This window comes from Amphiura filiformis, chromosome 12, assembly GCF_039555335.1.
Source record: "Amphiura filiformis chromosome 12, Afil_fr2py, whole genome shotgun sequence".
Taxonomy (NCBI): domain Eukaryota; kingdom Metazoa; phylum Echinodermata; class Ophiuroidea; order Amphilepidida; family Amphiuridae; genus Amphiura; species Amphiura filiformis.
This window is the reverse complement of record NC_092639.1, coordinates 27533923-27545939: the sequence shown is the minus strand read 5'-3', so window position 1 is coordinate 27545939 and position 12017 is coordinate 27533923. Positions and strand designations below refer to the sequence as shown.

The following is a 12017-nucleotide window of genomic DNA, read 5'->3' as shown; positions in this document are numbered from 1 at the left end:
AGCATTGAAGAATTTAAAAAAAATTACAGAACTTTCATTTGTTAACATACACGTAGCAATGATTAACAATGTTGAAAATACAAACGTAACGTTTTGTTCATAAACGTAACATCCTCGACACATCTAGGATCCGCATAATTGGTTGATTAATGCCATAAACAGTCACAAAAGATTTATGGTCTGATCATTTTATCATTTTAAGGGGACCCGATATTGCAATTGGAAGAACCAGGCTTTTCAATAAATATCAAAACTGCTGGGTACCAAACTTATTGATACAGCTTGTTTAGTAATTTGTTCTAATCTCCATGCAAAAGAACTTGGCCAGTTGTTTCATCCTTAAAACAATAATACACCATAATTTTCAATTACACCATGCAGATAGATAAGACCTTGGTAAGATAAGCATGTTAATTGTTATGTCACTATCACTATCTTGATCTTGATCAGATGCCTATTCATACACTGTACCGAGGACAACTATTGATACAAATATGTAGGGCCAGTTTTTTTAGGACCAAGAAATTTGATATAAAATTGGATGGTTTGAACCCAATGCACAAATTTATTGGTCGAGCTATGAGTTTTAAAATATATTTTAAAACTCATAGCCGATCAACTTCATTATTATGTTTTCAGAATCTTATTTCGTATTTCGTATTTTTCTTCTTGATTTTTTTTTTTTGGGGGGGGGGGTCAAAATCGACTGATCCAACATGCATAATTTAGCATAATCTCATTTGAGATTGGTTTTAAAGATACCAACGATCCTTTTAACCTCAGTATTAACTTGACATGCTTTTAAGGAATACATATTGAGATATTGGAACAACCTGCATTGTAGTACTCGTAACTGATGAAGTAGGCGTAACTTCAGAACTGACTACCAAAATCTCCTCAGATTTAATACTCACTTCAGTAGGTGTAACTTCAGAATTGACTACCAAAATCTCATTAGAATTGGTACTCACTTCAGTAGGTGTAACTTCAGAACTGCCTTCTAAAATCTCCTTGGATTTGGTACTCACTTCAGTAGGCGTAACTTCAGGCGTAACTGCCAAAATATGCTTAGAATAATTGTTACTCACTCCACCAAATGACTTCTTTCTGTCATGTGTAGGAAGGTGCTTGGTTAGATTACCTTTTGTCAGGAAGTTTTTCTCACAGTGCGGACATTTGTACGGCTTAATACCTCCATGCCAATTCATGTGATTCTGCAGGTGTGCCTTACTGCGAAATTTCTTGGGGCAGAGCGAGCAGGTGAACCGTCTGACATCATTGTGCACATCCAAGTGCCTTTTCAGCGATCTCTTCCGGGTGAACACTTTATCGCAATTGGGCCATGTACATGGATATTGAGTGCCTCCGCCATTTCCATGTACTTCTTTTGTATGATCATCGAGGTATCTTTGATGTTTGAATTCCTTGTTGCATATCGGACACTTAACGCTGTCATCTTCGTTGTGGACAGTTGCAAGGTGGTTGTTAATGCTAAACTTCTTAACCATCTTACCGCAAATATGACAAGCAACCACCTCACTTAATTTACCATGCTTGAAAGATATATGTAACAGAAGACCTTTCTTTGAGTAGTACACTTTCGGACATTCTGAACATGTGAATTTCTTTTCCTTCGTATGTTTAACATTTTTGTGCAGCTCAAATAAAATTTTGGTTGGAGAAGCTTTACCACACAAATCACAAATAAATCCAGGGTTATGTATCTTTTCATGCTGAGTTAATGGATACTTGTGGTAGAACACTTTTCCGCACGTCTTACACGGAAACGACACCCCTTTCTGTTCATTCTCATGCGTCTCCATGTGATTTTGATACCCCCTGACGGATTCTAGGTGTGTGCCACACAGTTTACACTGAAGTGGATTGCTAGTGCAATCATTTATAAAATGTGACCGTGCTTGTGAGATATGTTCAAACTCTTTTTCACACTTGGGGCATGCTAGCTTTGGTTTTAACTCAGATTCCTCTTCCTGGATACCAGTACCGTCAAATTGGACATCAACATGGCAACTATAGAAAACGCTGTCCGGAAGTTGAGTGCTGCTTATGACACCAAACTCTTTTGCGATTTCTATATCGCTTTGTTCTTCAGTAAACTGATGAATGGTGCAGAGATGTGTGTGAAGTAAGCCTCTACTTAGAAAGCCTAATTCGCATTCCATCATGCATACAAAAGGCGTTACATTTACATTCACACTCTTCATGCTCTTTTTTGAAGGCCCACGTCGACGTGGCTTGTGCCACTCTTGAGCTGCAATAACAGCTGCTTCGGCATCGTATCCATGTTGTCCTTTTAGGTGTGTTATCAGTATTCCACGAGATGATAATGTAGAGGAACACAGAGGCACATGACATGCAAACGATCCAACACTCTTCTCTTTCTTGGCACTAGTTTTCTTTCTAGTTATTCTCTCAGTTTTCACGTTCTTTGTTTTGTTCATACCGCTATCGCTTTCACCACCTTTAGTCCATCTTCTTCGAGGACGTAGCTGTAGTCGAGTTGAGCGTCTAGGTGCGTCATCAACATCTTCTCCACTGGAATCATCTTGTGGCTCAACATCGTTGTCATCATCAGATTGGCTCTCATTGCTTGCACCATCTTGCGTCATTTCATCCTCATTTGGTTCTATATCTTCGATGATGTCAGCATTTAATACAATTTTATCCTTTGGTTCCCTGTTGACCTCTAATATTGAATCATCTGTAATATCACTTTCATTTGCCATACCTTTAGATATCACTTCCTCTTTCTCCTTCGCATCGCCTTTTCTTCCTTTACCTCCCGTTATATGCTTGGTGCTGCCTCCTGTCATATCTGTTTCGCAAATTCAAACACAATAATAAAAGTCTTGATCAATTTATCTATTACTAATCAAATAAATATGAGAAACAGTACTCCAAAATACGATGGGTTATATTCCGACTGATCTTCTCCCTATCATGTTTGTAGATAGTGTAAAGAGTTGCGTTATCAACTCGAGTTCCAAGTTAAGTTATGAAGATGTGCCGTAAAAATCATGAAAATAGGCATTAAGTTTTTTAATTTATACTATATCGAACATACTCCTTGAACACAGCAAAGGGTTTATGTCAATAAACACATCTAAATCAAACAATATACATGTAGATAGTTGTGACTGGATCTAGTTATTTTTTCTAACTTGTGAACTGGACAAAATCATTTAAGCATATTCAACAATGTTCAAATGAAAAGATATGCTTAAGGGGGTACTACACCCCTGGCCAATTTTGTGCCTATTTTGGCATTTTTCTCAAAAATTATAGCGCATTGGTGACAGGTAAGATATGTATATTATAGGGGCAAAGACTACAACTACTGCACTGAAAATTCAGCAACTCAAGGCAAGTAGTTATTGATTTATTGATCAAATATTGGTTTTCCCTCATTTTTGACTGTAACTCCACAACTGTTGTCTGTGCTGAAATAAAATTTCCAGTGTAGTAGTTGTAGTCCTTACCCCTATAATATACATATCGTACTTGTCACCAATGCGCTATACTTTTTGAGAAATATGCAAAAATAGGCACAAAATTGGCCAGGGGTGTAGTACCCCCTTAAATAAAACAAGGTTATTTACATGAAGCAATTCAGAGGGAATTCCATTCCAAAGACGTGGAAGGGAAACAAACATAGAATTAAAGAAAGAAGATTTGGCAGTGTGGGTGCAATAGCCTAGAATTATCCAAAATACTTCTTTGAACTAGAGAACCAAAAGAAGCAGGCCCAACCTCATTGATTATTTTGAATCCAAAGACCAATCTTTGACACTTGAAAACATCCTGAAGCTTAACCCACTTTACCCTATCAAAATGAAGATTTTGGTATCAGGTGAAAGCTAATATTTGTCTCATTAGCCAATTAGGCATTCCAAATTGGCATATTCCCGAAGAACTCGTCAAAAAACTGCCGAATTAGTCTCGATTATGGTATACCACGTTTGTGACTAATTCAACTGCTTTTTGATGATATCTTCGGAAATACATCTATATGGAATTCATATTTCAATATGTTAAAAAGGGACTTTCGTTTGATATCAATAAAAATGATCATGATCATTACTAAAAACACTGTAGACTACCAGTATCACGCTGTTTAAATGTCAGTAATTCCATAAGGAATTAGTCTCATTTACAGGAAACATTTACGGCATTATATGTGTTACCTAACTTAAGTTTTAAAGATTACGATTTTCAAAACATATCAAGTTACCTTCCTTTAAACAGAGCAATTTTGACACGTCAGTCATATATTCATAGAGCTGCATGTTAAACGGCAAACTAGCCGGTGTGGTTTCTTTCACATTATCTTGTTACTTGGCTTAAAATGAACAGAAACCGTTCCTAGGTTATTATTATTTTAGCATTTTGAGTAAAGAATGATAAAATTTAAATTTGATGGAAATCGTACATTATGGCTGTAAGATTAAAAATAACACCGTTTTTCAAAAAATGAATAGGGCCTATATAGTAACATTAAATTTCAAACCAGTAATTTACAAATTCTACAGCATAGAACGCATACAAGTACAGAATGCAGGATGAAACTTGATATGGAACATGAATATAAAAATACAAGCCATCCCCAGCTGCACAGTAAATAGCTTCTGTGCATTTTCAAAAACTGCGATTTGATCAGCTTTTGGAAGGAGATGGGGAGTTGACCTTTTGTGAATTTTTCCTGGCAAAAAAAGCTAATTTCAATGATTTTCCCACAACATTATATGTACCATGAGGTTTTCCTTAGATCCCTGTACATTTAGGAGGTTTTGACAATGTACATACAGGGATTCCCTGCACATATAAAAAGCATCCAAGTGTAGAGATATTTAAACACAAAACGTGACTTATAAAACAATTCTTCTAATAATTATACTGCTTTTATTTGATTTCTTTTTATAAAATTTTTTGCCATACATACTGTCGTTTTATCTCTTCTGTTTCGGGAGCTCTATTGTTCAGAAACGAAAACGCAAGGGATTAAGTAAGATGGTGTGTAATTTGACTTCATTGTTACGTTAGGGGCATCATCTTCTCATTTCAAGAGGTAATAATAGGTGCTGTCAATCACACTAATGTCTGTCAATAAAGGTTGGATAAGTCAATTATATGCAACACTGGTGCTTCAAGTGGGCAATCTTACTCATGTCTCTCATTTAACTAGGCAGGACTGGCCTACATTAAGTCCGAACGCAAATTTGATGTCATTCTGGTCTATATTAATGTGACATTTATTATCTATATTAATGTGACCACTGCCTCTTCTCTTCTCGCTTTCTTCTCTTTCTAGTCTGTCTCTCCCCCTCCCCAACTCTCACCTGTGTCATCTTTTGAATTATGTGGATATCTGAATTATATCTTTACCCTTCTCCCCCTCTCACTGTTTTAGCAGTAGGCCTATAATTAACGTGGAAAAATTAAAATAAACGGAATAAACTCCTCCCTGCTTTGCTTGCCCTCCTCTCTTATCTAGATCTCCTCTCCATTCCTCTCGTCCACCCGATCATCTCCTCGTCTCATCATCCCCACTCTCTCATTTCCCTACTTCGCAATTTGCAATCTTTAACATGTTTAACCTGGTCAATGAATAACAAATAATATACATTTAAAATAGATTTGAGTCTGGCAATTTTGCCTGAAGCAATTGAATACATGAATTCAAAACCCACCCAAGTCCATGGGAAGTGATTTTGAGATAAAAACCAGTGTATCATTTTAATTCCTTCAGTTAGATTTACCTGGTCCATATGGTAAGTTTTACGTGCAAATTAGTGGGTTAAACTGTGTTAGGTATGACGATTAACATTTCAGAGATTTCGTGGGGGTTCATTTTAAATGCTGGACTTGGGTGGTTTTTTGAATCATATACAAAGAGAACAATGTTGGACTGAGATTACCACTAGTAAGATAATACAAAAATAAGCACACAGGTATGTATAATGTTGATAAGCATACTGCCATGTAATATAAACCACACACTTTCCTTGATTAAACCCATTTTTTTCAAAAGTCACTCTCCAGCAATGAATGTGTTACAAGTAGACTTTTATACATACTGAATTCTTGTGTTACAAATCCTGGACTTGGGTGGTTCTTTCATACATGCTATTTTTCACATGCTCAATAGACACAGAGAATGAATTTGAGTTGTTCTTTCATACATATGATAGGCCTATATATAGCAACAATTTCCCATGCTTAACTCAATTTGGCCAAAGTATGGACTTGGGTGGGTTTTGTTTTCATATACTAGTATTCTATTATCAGATTACCAATTCGAATGAAAGAAATCCAATTAGTTTCACTTCAACGCACTTCTCTGGTGTTGCATATTACCAAGTTTTAAGGTGTATTTGGGACGAAAAAAATTCCCCGTTTCATCTCTACATAATCATATGACCGATTTTTACGCGATTACACGAACAAGTATACGTAATTCTTGGCAACACTGATTACTAGTGATTAATGTATATTTCTACGCTGGGCTATTTTCACGAGCCACTCCCGCCTAGGCGGAAGTACCTATACACCCAACGCAAGTCAATTGAAGCCGTACAATTTATCGCGAATTTACGACCGTAAAATTTAGACACTTCTTTTGTCTAGATTAGCATCAACCCTCTCATCTCACGTTTTTCATGTCAGAAATTATCATAACTCCCGAAACCGAAACAGAAGTTATCTTCGTTCAACTTTTTTGTAGGCAACAAAAGACTAGAATAAAAGGATTGTTCACACGTACCATGCTAACACTTTAAAATAACAATGAAATCCGAAACCGAAAACTGAAACCGAAACCGAAACAGAAACAGAAAAGATAAAACGACGGTTTATCCCCATTCTTTATATGGGTGGGAAATTTTCTTAACTAAAAAATGTTGATGCGTCTACGGCAAAAAATATCCTAAAACTTCCAGTACGTCTTTCCCCTCATATTTGAGGAATATTTATAATAAGGGAGTACAATGAAGGTACCAATATTTTATCATCCAGTATTATTATATACTAACTTGACTAATTACATTGACTTTCTAAAGTGACTAATTCACTAATTGTGAATAAGCTGTTTTCGTGGATATCTACTGAAAAACAAATAAATAAATTTATTTACAGTGTACACGTTTGACAGGTTTTGATAAAATTATGTACATTTATACAAAACGGTGGAGTGCGCAAAGGGAGGGGCCATTTGTTTGCCTCACTCTCTAGCAATGTTTTGAGTGTCAATTTAACAATTTTATCTGAAGCGAAATATTCACGGTTTTTTTTTAGCAGTAGGGGGAATCGAAGCCTGCGCACGCCATCGATCTCCTCATGATGTTACATGACATTTAATTCAAACATGTACACCTAAACTGGCCTCAAAAAGAAACTTATATAATTTTCACAAGGTCATATCTTAAAATCCTCTCCATAAAAATGAACAAAAATTGCACACAGGATTACTTCAATACTCTACTCTAAACACATGTCAGTAACCAAGCAGTTGTCCAACTGACACAACAGCAAAATGCACTGACATGGAACACCTTTCTGGACCAAAATTCACATCCATATTTACGGAGAGGATGACCTTGTGAAAAATTATAAGTTTCTTTTTGAGGCCAGTTTATGTTTATACTTATATTCAAGCCATGTACATTGTAATGAAAGATTAACATGATACTCTTATTTGTGATTGATACCCAGGATCCTTTTAATTTTAAGAAATAACATATTGAGATAATGGAACAATCACCACTGCCGTCTCCTCAATTGATGAAGTAGGCGTAACTTCTGACCTAACTACCAAAGCAAAGTGTCCTCAGATTTGGTACTCACATCGGTAGGTCTAACTTCAGAACTGACTGTCAAAATCTCCTCAGATTTAGTACTCACATCGGTAGGTCTAACTTCAGAACGGACTATCAAATCTCCTCAGATTTGGTACTCACATCGGTAGGTCTAACTTCAGATCGATCAAAATATCCTCAGATTTAGTACTCACTTCACTAGATGACCTCTTTCTGTCTGAATCATGCGTAACAAGGTGCTTGGTTAGATTACCTTTTGTCAGGAAGCTTTTCTCACAGTGCGGACATTTGTACGGCCTAATACCTCCATGCCAATTCATGTGATTCTGCAGGTGTGACTTAAGGCGAAATTTCTTGGAGCAGAGCGAGCAGGTGAACCGTCTGACATTATTGTGCGTATCCAAGTGAGATTTCAGCGATCTCTTCCGAATGAACACTTTATCGCAATTGGGCCATGTACATGGATATTGAGTGCCTCCGCCGTTTCCATGTACTTCTTTCGTATGATCATCTAGGGATCTTTGATGTTTGAATTCCTTGTTGCATATCGGACATTTAACACTGCCATCTTCGTTGTGGACAGTTGCAAGGTGGTTGTTTATGCTAACCTTCTTAATCATCTTACCGCAAATATGACAAGCAACCACCTCGCTTAATTTTCCATGAGTGGAAGATTTATGAGCCAGAAGATGTTTATTTGTGTAATACACTTTTGGACATTCTGGACATGTGAATTTCTTTTCCTTCGTGTGGTTAACGTTTATGTGACGCTCAAATAAATTCTTGGTTGGAAAAGCTTTACCACATGAATCACAAATAAATCTACGGTTATGTGTCTTTTCATGCTGAGTTAATGTATACTTGTGGTAGAACACCTTTCCGCACGTCTTGCACGGAAACGACACCCCTTTCTGTTCATTCTCATGCGTCTCCATGTGATTTTGATACCCCCTGACGGACTCTAGGTTTGTGCCACAGAGTTTACACTGAAGTGGATTGCTAGTGCAATCATTTATAAAATGTGACCGTGCTTGTGAGATATGTTCAAACTCTTTTTCACACTTGGGGCATGCTGCAGGCTTTGGTTTTAGTTCTACAGAACTATCCTCCTGATTTGTACCAACGGGACAACTAGAGAAAACGCTGTCCGGAAGTTGAGTGCTGCTTATGACACCAAACTCTTTAGCAATTTCTATGTTGCTTTGTTCTTCAATAAATTGGTGAATGGTGCAGAGATGCGTGTGAAGTAAGGCTCTACTTCGAAAACCTACATTGTGGCACAACGTGCATACAAACGGCATTGTATTTACATTCACAGGCTTTCTTGTACGGGATCGCCGACGTGGATGGTTCTTATACCACTCTTCAACTGTATTGACAGCCTTTTCACCATCGTATCCATGTTGTCCTTTTAAATGTGTCGTCAGTGCTCTGCGAGATGTTGCTTTAGAGGAACAGAGTGGCAAATGACATACAAATGACCCAACAGGCTTCTCTTTCTTGGCACTAGTTTTCTTTTCAGTTATTGTCTTTTTAGTTATTCTCTCAGTTTTCATGCTCTTTGACTTGCTCATACCACTATCACCTTCACTTTTAGCAGTCCACCTTCTTCGAGGATGAAGCTGTAATCGAGTTGAGCGTCTTCTTGGTGTGTCATCATCATTGTCATCTTCACTGGAATCATCTTGTGGCTCAACATCATAGTCATCATCAGATGCGCTCTCATTGGTTGCATCATCTTGTGCCAGTTCATCCTCATTTGGTTCTACATCTTTATTGATGCCAGCATTTAATAAAATGGCAGCAGTATGAGATGACCTTTCATCATTTGGTTCACTTTTGACCTTTAACACTGAATCATCTTTCACATCACCCTCTCTTGCCATACCTTTAGATATCCCATCATCTTTCTCCTTTGCTTCACTTTTTCTTCTTTTGCTTCCAGTTGTATGCTTGGTGCTGCCTCCTGCCATATCTGTTTTACAAATTCAAACACAATAACAAAAGACTTGATCAATTTATCTATCACTAGATAAATGAGAAACAGTACCCCCAAAAGATGACGGGTTATATTCTTACTAATCTTCTTTGTAGAAAGTGTTATGTGCGTTATCAGTTGAGTTCCAAGTTAAACTATTGAAGATGTGCCGTACAACATGTACAAATGTGACACGACTATTGAAGATGTGCCGTACAACATGTACAAATGTGACACGATCAAGGGAAATGAGTCGGATGTCGCTAATATTGATTTTGAGATATTGGCAAAGAAAGTGTTAAAATTCTTTTGTTTTATATTGTTTTCAGCGAATGATAAATTGATGTAACTTTGCAAAGAAAAGTCGTATCTACATGGGATTTTCAGTTTCAGAAAGCTCTAAATGTCCTCTTTAGAAACCTATGTAAAACTCATGTGACTCATTCCCCTTGATCACGTCACAAATAGGCTTTATGCCTTTAAAGTATTTATACCATATCAGAAATATGCATTGAAGTCAACAAACACATCTTAATCCAGCAATATAGATAGCACTGATTAGACCTTAGCATTATTGTTCATTGTATTATTTTGGCCTTTATTTAAGAAGCATTCTGCGATTTTAGACAAGGTATATGGTATAATAGATTTATTAGCTTTGGAGAGTGAATTAACAATATAAATAATACTACACAGAAACAATTTGGGCAAACTATTTGTGTACACAGTAAGAGTTTTAATTGGTGACCCTTTAGATCACAGTATCAAACTAATGATCAATTATCTACATCTACATAAATAACAAGTATTTTTGAACATATTATGTGGTGTGATCAAGCAAAATGAGTCTGACGACGATAATATTCAATTTTCAGTTTCTTATAGGATTGCAGCAAACATTTTCAAAGCTACATTTTGCAGAAAATCCCATTGAAATGGGCTATTCCATTTGAAATCCAAACTACCCCTGTGGAAGATTTAGCTGAAGTCTTCCACAGAGGGAGTGTGAGTTTCGAATAGAATAGACAAATGTGTAACTTCCATTTGAAATACTCACGCCAGTTGTGGAAGATATAAGTAAAGCCATAATACAGGGGCGTATGGGTTTCAAAATGATTACCCCTGACCAATTACAGTTGAAAAACATACTCCCCCTGTGAAAGATATTTCCAAAATCTTCCACCGTGAGGTGTAGTGTGGATTTCAAATCGAATAGCCCAAATGAACAACCAGTTGAATACATGAATACAAAAGCCACCTAAGTCCATGCGAAGTTATTTTGAGAGAAAAACCGTGTATCATTTTAATTCCTTCAGTTAGATTTACCTGGTCAATATGGTAAGTTTTACGTGCAAATGAGTGGATTAACCTGTATTAGGTATGACGATTAGCATTTCAGGGACTTCGTGGGGTTCATTTTAAATTTTGGACTTAGGTGGTTTTTGAATCATATACAAAGACAACAATGTTAGAATGAGATTACCACTAGTAAGATAATACAAAATAAACCACACACTTTCCTTTATTAAACCCATTTTTTGTTCAAAAGTCATTCTCTAGCAATGAATGTGTTACAAGTGGACTTTTATACATACTGGATTTCAATCAATGTGTTACAAGACTCAAATCAAGGAATTGGGTGATTCTTTCATACATGCTATTTTTCACATGCCCAATAGACACAGAGAATGAATTTGAGTTGTTCTTTCATGCATATGACAGGCCTATGTATAGCAACAATTTCCCATGCTTAACTCAATTTGGCCAAAGTATGGACTTAGGTAGCTTTTGTATTCATATATTCAGTTCTAAAGATATGAACAGTTAAAGAGTTTCCAAAACAGTAAGTGACGAAAAGGAATTATTTCCTTTGCTTGGCTTTCTCTTAAAATCAATATTTTGCTTGATCACATCACGTCACATTATTATACATTGTATATATACAGATCTTATAATTATTATCTTACAAAATTACATAATTAAATCTAACTTTGCAATGTACATTTTGAAATCATTGTTTCAAGAATCGTTGAAATGCAAACAGTTGAAATGTAAAATGTAAACCTCCTTTAGCTGACAATACAGTATAAATAGCAATTTTAATTTATGTATAACGTGTACTAAATCACCATTCCTGCATTTTTGTCATGCCATGTAAAGTTGGTCACACAGATAGATATGGTTGTTCTCTATTGTTCATTTAACAG

General features: G+C 36.4%; 1 protein-coding gene across 5 annotated transcripts in view; it reads right to left on the bottom strand.

Moving 5' to 3' along the window:
* Window positions 1–694: 694 nt before the first annotated feature.
* LOC140166000 (uncharacterized) overlaps window positions 695–12017 on the bottom strand; it is a 55691-nt gene continuing 44368 nt past the window's right edge. For all 5 annotated transcript variants that reach the window (XM_072189364.1, XM_072189365.1, XM_072189366.1 and 2 more), the window contains 2 exons: window positions 9721–9807; window positions 695–2836 (listed from right to left, as the gene is read on the bottom strand). In XM_072189364.1, the coding sequence (XP_072045465.1) occupies window positions 786–2836; window positions 9721–9807 (2138 nt within the window). In that variant the 3' untranslated portion in view covers window positions 695–785. The remainder of the gene's footprint in view (window positions 2837–9720; window positions 9808–12017) is intronic.